General features: G+C 43.7%; 1 protein-coding gene across 1 annotated transcript in view; it reads left to right on the top strand.

Moving 5' to 3' along the window:
- Window positions 1-18,298, top strand: part of abhd17c (abhydrolase domain containing 17C, depalmitoylase) — a 43,140-nt gene extending 24,842 nt beyond the window's left edge. The window contains exons 2-3 of the mRNA XM_045689457.1: window positions 3,820-3,999; window positions 14,308-18,298. Coding sequence (XP_045545413.1) covers window positions 3,820-3,999; window positions 14,308-14,527 — 400 coding nt within the window. The 3' untranslated portion in view covers window positions 14,528-18,298. The remainder of the gene's footprint in view (window positions 1-3,819; window positions 4,000-14,307) is intronic.
- Window positions 18,299-18,975: the final 677 nt, after the last annotated feature.

The raw sequence follows: 18,975 nt of genomic DNA, 5'->3' as shown, positions 1-18,975 counted from the left end.
AGCGCTCTTGGCTGACTGGATGAAAAGTGAGGGGCACGTCGTCCACTCACTCCTCTGTTTCTGTGTTTATTTCTTGGTTACACTATTTTCCTCACTCACCTTCTTGCTCTCTCTAGATGCCCCTCTCAAACGCACAAACGTTGTAATTTGAACTATCGTGGGGCCGTGACTGGTGTCCTGTAATATAGGTATCTTATTGATACCGGCTCAGTTTCCTACTGTAGGCAGTTAGCTGCCTAGTGATTGCAACATTGGAACTATCCGATGTGAATAGATGACAACGATGTTTAGTTTCCAAGTGCTACGGAATAAGCTCAACTGAAATGCACCAATTACACATGATCCACAATGCACCAATTACACATGATCCACAATGCACCAATTACACATGATCCACAATGCACCAATTACACATGATCCACAATGCACCAATTACACATGATCCCTTTACTATATAAATCCATTCCAAATCTTTATACTGTACATGACATGGCCGGCATATGTTGATCTGGCCTAGGGCGGCAGCAGAACTGCTAGGACCAGGCCTGACTAACACAATTTGCCTCTAATTTACTTGAGTTTGCAGCGGACCTTTGCCTGCTCAAAGTGAGCCGCTGCTGTTGGGATGTCCAAACTGTCCTACTCCTTGGAGTAGCTTAATGTGCATCAGCCTCGTTACTGTGTCTTCGAGAAGGAGCGATCTGGAAGCCATCGGCCTCGTTACTGTGTCTTCGAGAGAGCGCGCTCTGGAAGCCATCTTTACTCTGTTTTGGAGAAAGAATCCCCTCTCGGGCTCAGTGAAACGGGCATAATCAACACAATCTGGGGAAATGTTGCCCAGTCGGTGTGTACTTAGCTGGTCCCTTATGGGAACCTCACATCTTTTGCGTGAGTGAAAATAGAAACACACATGAATTACCCAGCAGCCTGAGGATTTATTAACCCATGCAGTATATTTGCCTTTGAAGTTAGAGCACGTCGACTGGCATTTCCATCAATTAATAAAAAGCATTATTTTGAGAGAAAGAAATTGAGCCGGCAACATTTTGGCTGACTTTATCGGCTTTTCATTTATTTTTGGGGGCCAAAAGCCAGCATTTACTGGGTAACAGAAACCCTGGTGCACACCCTCAAACACACACACCCAATCACACACCTCCTTCAACCCTCCGCCTCCTTAGCTGGGCCTAATTGTACAGCGTAATTTCATGGGTAAATTTACATGCACCTACTCACCTTCCACATATTTAGCCATGCCTAACTGTAAGGCGTGTTGCGTGTTACATCTTAGCTTGTGTAAGCCTTTGATTCACCCCCATGCATTCCACACTTTCTTGGAGTTCTCAGAGTTCATTCTAAAAGGCCCAACAAAGCAGAACGTGACGTTGAGGGCAGTCTCAGGGAACACCGTGTACAGTACTCCCTTCCTCTCTGCCTTGCCTGCCTTTGTACGCACGCACGCACACACACGGGGTTCGCAGCTGTTTTGTCTCCCCGGGAACTTTCGCCTTCAAAGGGGACTAGCCTTTCGAAACCTTTGTAAGGCCTGGCCTTTAGGTCAAGTATCAAATGTTTCCATTTTGTTGGCAGACTTCACCGCATACCTGACACACAGCTCCCCGAAGATCGGGTTCCCTGAGGTTTGCTCTCGCCACGAGCCTAGAGACTAAGCTACATAGCAACGTAGCTGAGCTACATACAGTGTGTATATATAAGTATAGCTCTGTACACAAGTCTGGATTTAACTACACAGCTCTCCTTTCACTGTGTAAACTCAACTCAACTCTAACTGATGTGCTGATAAGAGTAGATGTTTCATGTCAGTTGGATTTGATAAGGGTTAAGTATATCATGATGTCATCAATGTTATTTCATGACATCCTCTGTAGCTCAATTGGCAGAGCATGGTGCTTGCTACGGCAAGATAGTGGGTTCAATTCCTGGGTCCACCCATACATAAAATGTATGCCAGCATGATTAGGTCGCGTCGGGCTAAAAGCCTCTGCTAAATGGCATGTATTATTATATTGCATTGTTTACTTATTACATTGTAAACTTCCTGTTATGGCGTGTTGTTGTACAGGGATGTCATGTTGAGTTAGCTGGGGAGATATCGTCTCCTTGTTGTACAGTGATGTCATGTTGGGTTAGATAGGAGGTATCGTCTCCTTGTTGTACAGTGATGTTAGATAGGAGGAGGTATCGTCTCCTTGTTGTACAGGGATGTTAGATAGGAGATATCGTCTCCTTGTTGTACAGGGATGTTAGATAGGAGATATCGTCTCCTTGTTGTACAGGGATGTTAGATAGGAGATATCGTCTCCTTGTTGTACAGGGATGTTAGATAGGAGGAGGTATCGTCTCCTTGTTGTACAGGGATGTTAGATAGGAGGAGGTATCGTCTCCTTGTTGTACAGGGATGTTAGATAGGAGGAGGTATCGTCTCCTTGTTGTACAGGGATGTTAGATAGGAGGAGGTATCGTCTCCTTGTTGTACAGTGATGTTAGATAGGAGGAGGTATCGTCTCCTTGTTGTACAGGGATGTTAGATAGGAGGTGGTATCGTCTCCTTGTTGTACAGGGATGTTAGATAGGAGGAGGTATCGTCTCCTTGTTGTACAGGGATGTTAGATAGGAGGAGGTATCGTCTCCTTGTTGTACAGGGATGTTAGATAGGAGGAGGTATCGTCTCCTTGTTGTACAGGGATGTTAGATAGGAGGAGGTATCGTCTCCTTGTTGTACAGGGATGTTAGATAGGAGGAGGTATCGTCTCCTTGTTGTACAGGGATGTTAGATAGGAGGAGGTATCGTCTCCTTGTTGTACAGGGATGTTAGATAGGAGGAGGTATCGTCTCCTTGTTGTACAGGGATGTTAGATAGGAGGAGGTATCGTCTCCTTGTTGTACAGGGATGTTAGATAGGAGGAGGTATCGTCTCCTTGTTGTACAGGGATGTTAGATAGGAGGAGGTATCGTCTCCTTGTTGTACAGGGATGTTAGATAGGAGGAGGTATCGTCTCCTTGTTGTACAGGGATGTTAGATAGGAGGAGGTATCGTCTCCTTGTTGTACAGGGATGTTAGATAGGAGGAGGTATCGTCTCCTTGTTGTACAGGGATGTTAGATAGGAGGAGGTATCGTCTCCTTGTTGTACAGGGATGTTAGATAGGAGGAGGTATCGTCTCCTTGTTGTACAGGGATGTTAGATAGGAGGAGGTATCGTCTCCTTGTTGTACAGGGATGTTAGATAGGAGGAGGTATCGTCTCCTTGTTGTACAGGGATGTTAGATAGGAGGAGGTATCGTCTCCTTGTTGTACAGGGATGTTAGATAGGAGATATCGTCTCCTTGTTGTACAGTGATGTCATGTTGAGTTAGATATCTCCTAGGAGGAGGATGACGGTTGTAGTCTGGGTCGGATATCTCCTAGGAGGAGGATGACGGTAGTAGTCTGGGTCAGATATCTCCTAGGAGGAGGAGGATGATGATGATGGTAGTAGTCTGGGTCATATCTCCTAGGAGGAGGAGGATGATGATGATGGTAGTAGTCTGGGTCATATCTCCTAGGAGGAGGATGACGGTAGTCGTCTGGGTCAGATATTTCCTAGTAGGAGGATGATGGTACTAGTCTGGGTCTGATCTATTAACCTTAATTTGTTTCTTTCCTTTTTTTATCACCCCCTTTCCTTCATATCCTTGTCTACAACTATCGGACTGTCTATCCCCCATCTTCTCTCGCCTAACCCCTCTCTCTCTCGCCTAACCCCTCTCTCTCTCTCGCCTAACCCCTCTCTCTCTCACCTAACCTCCTTCCTCTCGAGGTATGGAGTGACCCCAGAGAACATCATCCTGTACGGCCAGAGCATCGGCACGGTACCCACGGTGGATCTGGCGGCGCGCTACGAGTGTGCTGCCGTCATCCTGCACTCACCTCTTATGTCCGGCCTGCGAGTGGCCTTCCCTGACACACGCAAGACCTACTGCTTCGACGCCTTCCCCAGGTGGGTTATTATGGGGTGAGATGATGAGATAGTGGGTCGGCGGAAGTAGATGGAGTCTAGGGACAGAGGGAAGGGATGTTGGATGTGTTGGCTTTCTTGGCCTGTTGTCTTTGACTGACTGACAGTTGAAATACAGCCATGTGCCACAGCCCTGATTTGGATTTTGGGTAGGTAGTGTTTAGAGGTCGACCGATTTATGGTTTTTCAACGCCGATACCGATTATTGGAGAACCAAAAAAATGCCGATGCCGATTAATCGTCCGATTTAAAAAGAAGAGGGAAAAAAAGAAATTATTTATTTGTAATAATGGCAATTACAACAATACTGAATGAACACTTATTTTAACTTGATATAATACATCAATAAAATCAATTTAGCCTCAAATAAACAATGAAACATGTTCAATTTGGTTTAAATAATGCAAAACAAAGTGTTGGAGAAGAAAGTAAAAGTGCAATATGTGCCATGGAAGAAAGCTAACGTTTAAGTGCCTTGCTCAGAACATGGGGACATATGAAAGCTGGGGGTTCCTTTTAACATGAGTCTTCAATATTCCCAGGTAAGAAGTTTTAGGTTGTAGTTATTATAGGACTATTTCTCTCTATACGATTTGTATTTCATATAGCTTTGACTATTGGATGTTCTTATAGGCACTTTAGTATTGCCAGTATAACAGTATAGCTTCCGTCCCTCTCCTTGCTCCTACCTGGGCTTGAACCAGGAACACATCAACAACAGCCACCCTCGAAGCAGCGTTACCCATGCAGAGCAAGGGGAACAACTACTCCAAGTCTCAGAGCGAATGATGTTTGAAATGCTATTAACGCGCATCCGGCTATCTAGCTAGCCATTTCACATCGGTTACACCAGCCTAATCTTGGGAGTTGATAGGCTTGAAGGGGTGGGTATAATTTGTGGAACGTAACAACAGGAATCTGTTCCAACAAACGTAAAGTAAGAGGTTGCCAACCAACAACGCATACAAAGTAGCAACGCATACAAACCTAGCTAACTAGCTGCCGAATAGGCATCAACTCACCACGTAGCTTATTCTTAATGTTTGTCCATAGGCAACCAGAGTGAGGACAGACATTTTTCGGAAATAAATGTGACGAGTGAGAAACAATGAAATAAACCACTCCCTACCCGGTATCTTATTCTGCCACTATACAACTTTGTATGCATTGTTTTTTGTCAACCTTGTTATTTACCAAGTTTTTGGAGTAGATTCCTTTTGGAACGTTCCACAAATTATACCCACCCGGCTTGAAGTCATAAACAGCGCAATGCTTGAAGCACAGTGAAGAGCTGCTGGCAAAACGCACGAAAGTGCTGTTTGAATGAATGCTTACGAGCTTGCTGCTGCCTGCCATCGCTCAGTCAGGCTGCTCTATCAAATATCAAATCATAGACTTAATTATAATATAATAAACACAGAAATACGAGCCTTAGGTCATTAATATGGTTGAATCCGGAAACTATCATCTCGAAAACAAAACGTTTTTTACTTTCAGTGAAATACGGAACTGTTCCGTATTTTATCTAACAGGGGGCATCCCTAAGTCTAAATATTCCTGTTACATTGCACAACCTTCAATGGCATGTCATAATTACGTAAAATTCTGGCAAATTAGTTCGCAACGAGCCAGGCAGCCCAAACTATTGCATATACCCTGACTCTGCGTTCAATGAACGCTAGAGATGTGACACAATTTCATGTTAGCAGGCAATATTAACTAAATATGCAGGTTTAAAAATATATACTTGTGTATTGATTTTAAAGAAAGGCATTGATGTTTATGGTTAGGTACATTGGTGCAACGACAGTGCTTTTTTCGCAAATGCGCTTGTTAAATCAACACCCGTTTGTCGAAGTAGGCTGTGATTCAATGCGATATTAACAGGCACTGCATCGATTATATGCAACGCAGGACAAGCTAGGTAAACTAGTAATATCATCAACCATGTGTAGTTAACTAGTGATTATGTTAAGATTTATAGTTTTTTATAAGATAAGTTTAATGCTAGCTAGCAACTTACCTTGGCTTCTTGCTGCCCTCGCGTAACAGGTAGTCAACCTGCCATGCAGGCTCCTCATGGAGTGCAATGTAAGGCAGGTGGTTAGAGCGTTGGACTAGTAACCGAAGGTTGCAAAAACTAATCCCCGCTGAACAAGGCAGTTAACCCCAGTTCCTAGGCCGTCATTGAAAATAAGAATGTGTTCTTAATCTGACTTGCCTTGTTAAATAAAGGTGTTAAATTATTATATATCTATTTTTTTAAATCGGCTAAAATCGGTGGCCAAAAATACCGATTGTTATGAAAACTTGAAATCGGCCCTAATTAATCGGCCATTTCGATTAATCGGTCGACCTCTAGTAGTGTTATCTCTCTCCTGCAGGGTGCTGAGGGAATGTTAAGGTGCAGCGGTAGGTACGTAGGTTGGTAGTAACTCGCCATGCTAGCTAGCTATGAAAGGATGGCGGCTGGGCTCACAGACTTAGTGTGGCTGGCATCTATCAGATGCCTGTAATATCCATAGGGTTTGTATTGTGTGTCCCGTAGTCATATTCCATGAGCAGCTACTTCCTGTACTGTGCTGCTTTATTGTAAAGGGTCGGCAAACTAGAAAATAAGTCTTGGTTATCAGATGGAGAACAAGCTATTAGGATGAGAAGTACTGTACATTTGGTGCAGGTGGGAGGAACAGATAGCATCAAACATATCAGCCTCAGCCCTGACACCTGTGGAACAATGGCATCAAACTGTTATCAGCCATGAGATCTGTGGGGCAGTGGGTAGAAGAGGAGGGGGGGTGGATAGCGGGCTGAAGTTGAATCTGCAAGTGGCTCTCCTAAGCTGGTACTGCTATAGAGGACTGCTATAGAGGTCTACAGGTAACTGCCAAAATAATGGAATCACTTGAGTAAATGAGGGTTCTGTGGTCTCTGTTATGGTGTGGAGTGCATTGTCCTGGCATGGTTTAGGACCTCTCATCCCCTTTGAGGGTCTCTGTTACAGTGCCTTGCAAAAGTATTCATCCCGCTTGGCATTTTTCCTATTTTGTTGCATTACAACCTGTAATTTAAATCTATTTGGATTTCATGTAATGAACATAAACAAAATTGTCCAAATTTGTGTAGTGAAATGAAAAAAATAACATGTTTCAAAAAATTATAAATTAAAAATAGAAAAGTGGTGTGTGCATATGTATTCACCCCCTTTGCTATGAAGCTCCCTGGTGCAACCAATTACCTTCATAAGTGGCATAATGAATTAAAGTCCACCGGTGTGCAATCTAAGTGTCACATGTTCTGAAAGGCCCCTAAGTCTGCAACACCACTAAGCAATGGGCACCACCAAGCAAGCGGCACCATGAAGACCAAGGAGCTCTCCAAACAGGTCAGGGACAAAGTTGTGGAGAAGTACAGATCAGGGTTGGGTTATAAAAAATATCAGAAACTTTGAACATCCCACGGGGCACCATTTAATCCATTATTAAAAAATGGAAAGAATATGGCACCACAACAAACCTGCCAAGAGAGGGCCACCCACCAAAACTCACAGACCAGGCAAGGAGGGCATTAATCAGAGAGCCAACAAAGAGACCAAAGATAACCCTGAAGGATCTGCAAAGCTCCACAGCGGAGACTGGAGTATCTGTCCATAGGACCACTTTAAGCCGTACACTCCACAGAGCTGGGCTTTACGGAATAGTGGCCAGAAAAAAGCCATTGCTTCAAGAAAGAAAATAAGCAAACACTTTTGGTGTTCGCAAAAAGGCATGTGGGAGACTCCCCAAACATATGGAAGAAGGCAATCTGGTCAGATGAGACAAAGATTTAGCTTTTTGGCCATCAAGGAAAAAGCTATGTCTGGTGCAAACCCAACACCTCTCATCACCCCGAGAACAGCATCCCCACAGTGAAGCATGGTGGTGGCAGCATCATGCTGTGGGGATATTTTTCATTGGAAGGGACTGAGAAATTGGTCAGAATTGAAGGAATGATGGATGGTGCTAAATACAGGGAAATTCTTGGGGGAAACCGGTTTCAGTCTTCCAGAGATTTGAGACTGGGATGAAGGTTCACCTTCCAGCAGGACAATGGCCCTAAGCATACTGCTAAAGCAACACTCAAGTAGTTTAAGCGGAAACATTTACATGTCTTGGAATGGCCTAGTCAAAGCCCAGACCTCAATCCAATTGAGAATCTGTGGTATGACTTAAAGATTGCTGTACACCAGCGGAACCCATCCAACTTGAAGGAGCTGGAGCAGTTTTGCCTTGAAGAATGGGTGAAAATCCCAGTGGCTAGATGTGCCAAGCTTATAGAGACATACCCCAAGAGACTTGCAGCTGTAATTGCTGCAAAAGGTGGCTCTACAAAGTATTGACTTTGGGGGGTGAATAGTTATGCATGCTCAAGTTTTCCGTTTTTTTGTCTTCATGTTTCACAATATAAAATATTTAGCATCTTCAAAATGTTAGGCATGTTGTGTAAATCAAATGATACAAACCTCAAAAAAATCTATTTTAATTCCAGGTTGTAAAGCAACAAAATAGGAAAAATGCCAAAGGGGGGTGAAAACTTTCACAAGCCACTGTATGGTGTGGGGTGCATTATCCTGGCATGGTTTAGGTCCTCTGCCCCCTTAGAGGGCCAGGTAAATGCCAATATATGCATGACTGTGTGTGCCTTTGTTGTTAGTCTCTGAACCCTTTGAGATTATAGTCTTATTCCACCTGGAATGTGATGATCCTGCTTTAAAGCTACAATGCAGACATCACATCATTTCTGGGTAACAATTAAGTAAGTACCTTGCTGTGATTGTTTTCAATTCAAATGGTCAATAATAGCATAGCAAAGAACAATTTCTGAAGCAAGAATTCTGATAGCACAGTCACAGTGTGTTTAAGGGAGGGGACAACTGAAAACTACCTGGAATTGGTATTTAAATACATTTACCGCCTGGTGATGTCACCAGTCCGGTTAGAACTCCAGCTCTTACATTAAAAGGGCATTGTCCGCAATGTTACTGTATTATTCCAACCTCACAGTGTGTGTGTGTGTGTGTGTGTGTGTGTGTGTGTGTGTGTGTGTGTGTGTGTGTGTGTGTGTGTGTGTGTGTGTGTGTGTGTGTGTGTGTGTGTGTGTGTGTGTGTGTGTGTGTGTGTGTGTGTGTGTGTGTGTGTGTGTGTGTGTACATACACTAATACCAAAAAGTATGTGGACACCTGTTCGTCAAACATCTCATTCCAAAATCATGGGCATTAACTTCTTACGGCTGAAATCCCGTTAATGGGATCGATATGACAACAGCCAGTGAAAGTGCAGAGCGCCAAATTCAAAACAACAGAAATCTCATAATTAAAATTTGTGAACCATACAAGTTTTTTACAGCATTTTAAAGATAAACTTCTCATTAACCCAACCACAATGTCCGATTTCAAAAAGGCTTTACAGCGAAAGCACACCAAACGATTATGTTAGGTCAGCAACTAGTCACAAAAAGCAGAAATAGAGATAAAATGAATCACTAACCTTTGATGATCTTCATCAGATGACACTCATAGGACTTCATGTTACACAATACATGTATGTTTTGTTCGATAAAGTTCATATTTATATCCAAAAATCTCAGTTTACATTGGCTCGTTATGTTCAGTAATGTTTTGCCTCCAAAACCTCCGGTGATTTTGCAGAGAGCTAAATCAATTTACAGAAATACTCATCATAAATGTTGATGAAAATACAAGTGTTATGCATGGAACTTTAGATAAACTTCTCCTTAATGCAACCGCTGTGTCAGATTTCAAAAAAGCTTTATGGCGAAAGCAAACTTTGCAATAATCTGAGTACAGCGCCCAGACATCAAAACAAGCCATACAGATACCTGCCATTTTGGAGTCAACAGAAGTCACAAATAGCATTATAAATATTCACTTACCTTTGATGATCTTCATCGGAATGCACTCCCAGGAATCCAAGTTCCACAAAGATGTTTGTTTTGTTTCGATAAAGTCCATATTTATGTCCAAATACCTCCTTTTTGTTTGCGCGTTCAGTCGAGTAATCCAAATGCACTGTGCTCGTGCAGTAAGTTCAGACGAAAAGTCAGTTCTATTACAGTTCGTAGAAACATGTCAAACGATGTATAGAATCAATCTTTAGGATGTTTTTATCATAAATTTTCCATAATATTCCAACCGGATGATTCCTTTATGTTCAGAAATGAAAAGGAACACACCTAACTCTCACGGGAGGGTGCGTGATTGAGCTCATGTCATTTTCTCAGTCAGCTGATTCCATATGCCCTTATTCTCTCCCCATTCACAGTAGAAGCATGAAACAATGTTCTAAAGACTGTTGACATCTAGTGGAAGCCTTAGGAAGTGCAAAATGCCCCCCCTCAACACTTCCTGGTTGGATTTTTTTCCTCAGGTTTTTGCCTGCCGTATGAGTTGTTATACTCACAGACATCATTCAAACAGTTTTAGAAACTTGAGTGTTTTCTATCCAAATCTACTAATAATATGCATATCTTAGCTTCTGGGCCTGAGTAGCAGGCAGTTTACTCTGGGCACCTTCTTACTCCAAGCTACTCAATACTGCCACCCATCCATAAGAAGTTAATATGGAGTTGGTCCCCCCTTTGCTGCTATAACACCACTCTTCTGGGAAGGCTTTTAACTAGATATTGGAACATTGCTGCGGGGACTTGCTTCCATTCAGACACGAGCATTAGTGAGGTCAGTTGCTGATGTTGGGCGATTAGGCTTGGCTCGCAGTCATGCTGAAACAGGAAAGGGCCTTCCCAAACTTTTGCCACAAATTTGGAAGCACAGAATTGTCTAGAATATCATTGTATGCTGTAGTGTTATGATTTCCCTTCACTGGAACTAAGGGGCCTATCCCGAACCACGAAAACAGCCCCAGACCAATATTTCTCCTCCACCAAACTTTACAGTTTGCACTATGCATTCGGGCTTGTAATGTTCTCCTGGCATCCGCCAAACCCAGATTTGTCCATCAGACAGCCAGATGGTGAAGTGTGATTCACTGGCAGCTTCATTAAATAGTACCCGCAAACACCAGTCTCAACGTCAACAGTGAAGAGACGACTCTGGAATGCTGGCCTTCTAGGCAGAGTTGCAAAGAAAAAGCCATATCTCAGACTGGCCAATAAAAAGAAAAGATTAAGATGGGCAAACGAACACAAACACTGGACAGAGTTATGGCTTTTTCTTTGCAACTCTGCCTAGAAGGCCAGCATCCCGGATTCGCCTCTACTGTTGAAGTTGAGTCTGGTGTTTTGCAGGTGCTATTTAATGAAGCTACCAGTTGAGGACTTGTGAGGCGTCTGTTTCTCAAACTAGACACTCTAATGTACTTGTCCTCTTGCTCAGTTGTGCACTGGGGCCTCCCACTCCTCTTTCTATTCTGGTTAGAGACAGTTGGTGCTGTTCTGTGAAGGGAGTAGTACACAGCGTTGTACGAGTTCCCTGTGGCTCAGTTGGTAGAGCATGGTGTTTGCAACGCCAGCATGGTGTGTGCAACGCCAGGGTTGTGGGTTCGATTCCCACGGGGGGCCAGTACTATTATTTTATTTTTTTTATGTATGAAATGAAATGTATGCATTCACTACTGTAAGTCGCTCTGGATAAGAGCATCTGCTAAATGACTAAAATGTATTGTAAAATGAGATCTTCAGTTTCTTGGCAATTTCTCACATGGAATAGCCTTCATTTCTCAGAACACGAATAGACTGACGAGTTTCAGAAGAAAGTGCTTTGTTTCTGGCCATTTTGAGCCTGTAATCGAACCCACAAATGCTGATGCTCCAGATACTCAACTAGTCTAAAGAAGTCCAGTTGTATTGCTTCTTTAATCAGAACAACAGTTTTCAGCTGTGTTAACATAATTGCAAAAGGGTTTTCTAATGATCAATTAGCCTTTTAAAATGATAAACTTGGATTAGCTAACACAACGTGCCATTGGAACACAGGAGTGATGGTTGCTGATAATGGGCCTATGTAGATATTCCATAATAATTCTGCAGTTTCCAGCTACAATAGTCATTTACAACATTAGTAAATGTCAACACTGTATTTCTGATCAATTTGATGTTATTTTAATATATACACTGCTCAAAAAAATAAAGGGAACACTAAAATAACACATCCTATATCTGAATGAAATAATCTTATTAAATACTTTTTTCTTTACATAGTTGAATGTGCTGACAACAAAATCACACAAAAATAATCAATGGAAATCCAATTTATCAACCCATGGAGGTCTGGATTTGTAGTCACACTCAAAATTAAAGTGGAAAACAACACTACAGGCTGATCCAACTTTGATGTAATGTCCTTAAAACAAGTCAAAATGAGGCTCAGTAGTGTGTGTGGCCTCCATGTGCCTGTATGACCTCCCTACAACGCCTGGGCATGCTCCTGATGAGGTGGCGGATGGTCTCCTGAGGGATCTCCTCCCAGACCTGGACTAAAGCAACCGCCAACTCCTGGACAGTCTGTGGTGCAACGTGGCGTTGGTGGATGGAGCGAGACAGGATGTCCCAGATGTGCTCAATTGGATTCAGGTCTGGGGAACGGACGGGCCAGTTCATAGCATCAATGCCTTCCTCTTGCAGGAACTGCTGACACACTCCAGCCACATGAGGTCTAGCATTGTCTTGCATTAGGAGGAACCCAGAGCCAACCGCACCAGCATATGGTCTCACAAGGGGTCTGAGGATCTCATCTCGGTACCTAATGGCAGTCAGGCTACCTCTGGCGAGCACATGGAGGGCTGTGCGGCCCCTCAAAGAAATGCCACCCCACACCATGACTGACCCACCGCCAAACCGGTCATGCTGGAGGATGTTGCAGGCAACAGAACGTTCAGAACGTCTGTTTCTGACCGTTTGAGCAGACACATGCACATTTGTGGCCTGCTGGAGGTCATTTTGCTGGGCTCTGGCAGTGCTCCTCCTTGCACAAAGGCGGAGGTAGCGGTCCTGCTGCTGGGTTGTTGCCCTCCTACGGCCTCCTCCACGTCTCCTGATGTACTGGCCTGTCTCCTGGTAGCGCCTCCATGCTCTGGACACTACGCTGACAGACACAGCAAACCTTCTTGCCACAGCTCGCATTGATGTGCCATCCTGGATGAGCTGCACTACCTGAGCCACTTGTGTGGGTTGTAGACTCCGTCTCATGCTACCACTAGAGTGAAAGCACCGCCAGCATTCAAAAGTGACCAAAACATCAGCCAGGAAGCATAGGAACTGAGAAGTGGTCTGTGGTCCCCACCTGCAGAACCACTCCTTTATTGGGGGTGTCTTGCTAATTGCCTATAATTTACACCTGTTGTCTATTCCATTTGCACAACAGCATGTGAAATTTATTGTCAATCAGTGTTGCTTCCTAAGTGGACAGTTTGATTTCACAGAAGTGTGATTGACTTGGAGTTACATTGTGTTGTTTAAGTGTTCCCTTTATTTTTTTGAGCAGTGTGTATATGTATGTATGTATGTATGTATGTATGTATGTATGTATGTATGTAGTGCACATAAGGTGCACACACCCACTCTGTATGATGTGTAGTTAATGGTTTGGCAGCGTGCTGTGTGGAGTCGGTCTCTACACCCCTGCTGTTACTGCGCCGCTACAAGACAGATGGATACACTACTAATGCCCCCAAGGAGGTCCATTTGTCTTAATGTGTTTGTCTTCCCCACTCTCTCCCTTTTCTCTCTTTCTCTCCCTTTTCTCTCTTTCTCTCCCTTTTCTCTCTTTCTCTACATTTTCTCTTTTTCTCTCCCTTTTCTCTCTTTCTCTCCCTTTTCTCTCTTTCTCTCCCTTTTCTCTCTTTCTCTCCCTTTTTTCTCTTTCTCTACATTTTCTCTCTTTCTCTCCCTTTTCTCTCTTTCTCTCCCTTTTCTCTCTTTTTCTCTCTCTCCCTTTTCTCTCTTTCTCTCCCTTTTCTCTCTTTCTCTCCCTTTTCTCTCTTTCTCTCCCTTTTCTCTCTTTCTCTACATTTTCTCTCTTTCTCTCCCTTTTCTCTCTTTCTCTCCCTTTTCTCTCTTTCTCTACATTTTCTCTCTCTCTCCCTTTTCTCTCTTTCTCTCCCTTTTCTCTCTTTCTCTCCCTTTTCTCTCCCTTTTCTCTCTTTCTCTCCCTTTTCTCTCTTTCTCTCCCTTTTCTCTCTCTTTCTCTCCCTTTTCTCTCTTTCTCTCTCTCTCTGCCGCGCGGGTTCTCGCTTTGTTAAAGCATTGATAAAATGTAACCCCTTCTCTCTCCCCAGCATCGACAAGGTGTCCAAGGTGGCGTCGCCGGTGCTGGTGATCCACGGCACGGAGGATGAGGTGATCGACTTCTCGCACGGCCTGGCTATGTACGAGCGCTGCCCGCGTGCTGTGGAGCCCCTGTGGGTGGAGGGCGCCGGGCACAACGACATCGAGCTCTACGCCCAGTACTTGGAGCGACTCAAGCAGTTCATCTCCATCGAGCTGCCCACATCCTGATCTCCCTTGGCCTCCTCCACTAAAACCTAGAGGGGGGCTGCGTATCAAGTCTAAAATGGCTTCCTTTTTTCTTTCCTTGATCTGTGCAGAGAGAAGTGGATTGGTGGAAATTTGATACCTGAAATCCACCATGTTGGTTTGTATTGTTTATCGGTACAGATGTTGGAGAGGAGGGGAGGAAGTGTTGAAATGCTTCCCCCAGGGCTTAACCAGGTCAGGCTGAGCTGAGCCAGGCCAAGGCATCCCCGGCGCTCATATGTGGACAGGTCTCTTTGCCAAGGAGCTAGGGCCCCCTCAGTATATGCACTTGCTCTTCAATCTGGATCTCGATTTGATTCTCCTCTCTCTCTCTGTCTCTCTCTCTGTCTCTCTGTCTGTCTCTCTGTCTGTCTCTCTGTCTGTCTCTCTGTCTGTCTCTCTGTCTGTCTCTCTGTCTGTCTCTCTGTCTGTCTCTCTGTCTGTCTCTCTGTGATAAATTCCATCTGCGATCTTGTTCTCTCTATTTCATCTGTTTCTCTGTCTTTTATGCTCATGATTGATTGACTTTGTATTTTATACCTGATGAAGAACAATCTGTTTTGCACCACAGATACATGATTGATGTTCTTGCTTGTTTGTTTTTGTTTAAAATCGTTTTGTCTTTTTCTTTCATTCAGGGTGAATTCAAACGAATGCACTTTTATTGTGCAGATATTTTCAGGTAATCAAACTATGTTTTTTGTTATCTTATTGACATTCCATGTGTTTCACAACACAGAGAAACTCATTCCCATCTTGTTTTCAAGGCCAGTGTGTGTGACCGTGTGATAGATGGGTGTGGTTGAAAAACGTCATTACCCAGCTCACCCCTGGGTGTCTCACCTCTGTAACAGTGCTCTTGTTAACTGGAGGTCATGTGGAAAGGAGGGCCAGGTGTTTTTCCTCAACTGGGGTTTTCAGTGAGGGACACCACCTGACCCTAATGATGACACTAGGCCATGTATCAAATAAAAACACACCTACAATGTACTGTAATTGAACCTGTGTCCCAGGACAGAATCAGCCCCTGACCTCGCGGCCTGGATTTGAACACCCCTATGCAGAATCCCAAATCAACCCCAAGCCAGAACTGTCTCTAGATGACACCTGATCAACCTCTAGCCAGTACTGTCTCTAGATGACACCTGATCAACCCCTAGCCAGTACTGTCTCTAGATGACACCTGATCAACCTCTAGCCAGTACTGTCTCTAGATGACACCTGATCAACCTCTAGCCAGTACTGTCTCTAGATGACACCTGATCAACCCCTAGCCAGTACTGTCTCTAGATGACACCTGATCAACCTCTAGCCAGTACTGTCTCTAGATGACACCTGATCAACCCCTAGCCAGTACTGTCTCTAGATGACACCTGATCAACCCCTAGCCAGTACTGTCTCTAGATGACACCTGATCAACCCCTAGCCAGTACTGTCTCTAGATGACACCTGATCAACCCCTAGCCAGTACTGTCTCTAGATGACACCTGATCAACCTCTAGCCAGTACTGTCTCTAGATGACACCTGATCAACCCCTAGCCAGTACTGTCTCTAGATGACACCTGATCAACCCCTAGCCAGTACTGTCTCTAGATGACACCTGATCAACTCCTAGCCAGTACTGTCTCTAGATGACACACCTGATCAACTCCTAGCCAGTACTGTCTCTAGATGACACACCTGATCAACCCCTAGCCAGTACTGTCTCTAGATGACACACCTGATCAACCCCTAGCCAGTACTGTCTCTTGATGACACCTGATCAACCCTTAGCCAGTACTGTCTCTAGATGACACCTGATCAACTCCTAGCCAGTACTGTCTCTAGATGACACCTGATCAACCCCTAGCCAGTACTGTCTCTAGACACACCTGATCAACTCCTAGCCAGTACTGTCTCTAGATGACACACCTGATCAACTCCTAGCCAGTACTGTCTCTAGATGACACACCTGATCAACTCCTAGCCAGTACTGTCTCTAGACACACCTGATCAACCCCTAGCCAGTACTGTCTCTAGATGACACACCTGATCAACCCCTAGCCAGTACTGTCTCTAGATGACACACCTGATCAACTCCTAGCCAGTACTGTCTCTAGACACACCTGATCAACTCCTAGCCAGTACTGTCTCTAGATGACACACCTGATCAACTCCTAGCCAGTACTGTCTCTAGATGACACACCTGATCAACTCCTAGCCAGTACTGTCTCTAGATGACACACCTGATCAACTCCTAGCCAGTACTGTCTCTAGATGACACACCTGATCAACTCCTAGCCAGTACTGTCTCTAGATGACACACCTGATCAACTCCTAGCCAGTACTGTCTCTAGATGACACCTGTAGATCTGAAAGGAGCAGATTTAAGCAGTATTCATGTTTTTCTGCCTTGCTTTTCAGAGGATTTTTTACCATATTTCTAAGACCTATCCATTCATTTCAGATCTAGAGGTATGCCTTGGGCGTAGGAGTTGATTTGGAATTCGGCACCAGTGTAGATGTTTTTCTTCAGAAGTTTTCCATGAAGCCATTTTGTTTGTCTGTTTAAAATTAAGATTGTGTTTAACGTAAATGCTTTGGGTTGCTTTTTAGCAGTATGTATCTGTTCCTTTCATTTCAACACTACAAATAAAGCCTTAAGTCTGTGGACATTTCACCCTAACATTCCTGTCGACTTGAGTTGGGGAGTCTCATGGTCTGCAGGGGGACTGACTGCTGCTATCGGTTCGGTTGGAGGGATCTTCTCAATCACTGTGAAAAGATGTTTTGGGGTAATACTGATCAAAAAGGTACTTCACCTAATGCAATCTCAATGAGTCTTCACATGTAGATGAGAGATTTTTGAGCCATTTCACCACCTTTTGCAGATTCTGGCTGTATCCCTTTTTCCTGGGGGTAAGGGGGGATTCCCCCCCCAACAGACCCCTTCCCTGCTCCCCATCTCGTTTCACTCCAAAGAACTCTGCAAGTGTCACCAAGACTACGTTTTGGAAGAAACACTGCATGCAAACAACTTTTCATAAAGGACATTTTGAGTGTAGAGAGTGTAGAAGCCAAAGGAATCACTGGGTTGAAGTATTCTGCAGATGTTCTCAGCTGGAAAAAGAGAAACACTACACTGCTCACAGTGTCCTTTTCGAAGGAGGAGGTACAATTGAAGGATATGTACGTAGCAACTTGTGATTAACGTTTTGACTGACCAGTGTATTGCTGTGTGGTGATGGCTGTATTTTGCGGTCGTGGTTGGGTTTTCGTGTGATGAGTAAAAGATTCTAGTGTTTTCTCGTCATAACTTACTAAGGGGCCTATGTTTTGACAGCAAGCCCTTTAACTTAACATCTAGTTTTTTCTGCTTGTCTTTTTAAAAAAAATTAAACTGCTTTAGTCCCATTTTATTGTTTTGATACTGACATTTTTACAATGTTATTTTCCAGTAAATGTTGATAGATTTACACTAATGCTGGTTTGTCAGAACCATATGTAATGTATCTATATATCCTCTATACATAATATAAAACATTGATTTAAGGGCTATTCTAGCCTACTTGAGTTTAACACTGGAGTCACAGTATGCAAATCTAATGCATAAAAAAAACTAGTGGGTACAGAGGTTTATTAGTGTTAAACTGACAAAGAAAAAGCCTTAAATGTGCCGTGCTACAGATTGTCATTCATGTTGGCTGTGTTGCTTTCTGGCAACACGGTGGATGTTTTAATGCTTAATGGAATAAAGAATGCATGGAATTACATAAACTAGTCTGTTCTATTGTTTTTAAACGTATTATCTCGGTCTTCTACTGTGCTGATGTTCCTGTCAATGTTCTAGCATCCATGAAGGACCATTTTTACTTTATTTTACACCTGAGTAAATGAGGGATACAAGGTATTTTGAAAGCAGTTGCTTCCACACAGGTGTGGTTCCTGAGTTAATTAAGCAATTAACATCCCATCGTGCATAGGGTCATGGATAATAATGCCCAGTTGATTATTATTTTGGCTACCATGGCTAGAAGTGATCTGTGACTTTGAAAGAGAGGTCTCAAAGGAGCATAGGGGCTTTAAAGGTTGTGTGTGTCTGTCACCAGATCTCAACCCAATTGAACACTTATGGGTGCAACTCTATATTAGGAAGGTGTTTTTAGAGGCTAGTCATGCGTTGCTCAGTTTACTAAACTCTCGTTGAATTATCACCTCCATGGTAGCCTGGGATAGTAAGCTTTATAGCTAGTTACTAGCTTTATTATAGTTACAGTATATTGGGTGGCAGGTAACCTAGTGGTTAGGGGTGTTGGGCCAGCAACTGAAAGGTCGCTGGTTCGAATCCCAGAGCCGACTAGGTGAAAACTCGGTCTGTGTCCATGAGCAAGGCTCTTAACCCTAATTGCTCCTGTAAGTCTCTGGTTAAGTGACTTGCTAATCTGCTAAA

This window comes from Salmo salar, chromosome ssa11 (genome assembly GCF_905237065.1).
Source record: "Salmo salar chromosome ssa11, Ssal_v3.1, whole genome shotgun sequence".
NCBI classification, from domain to species: domain Eukaryota; kingdom Metazoa; phylum Chordata; class Actinopteri; order Salmoniformes; family Salmonidae; genus Salmo; species Salmo salar.
Note: the sequence above shows the minus strand (reverse complement) of the source record. Positions and strands in the feature narration are given on the sequence as shown.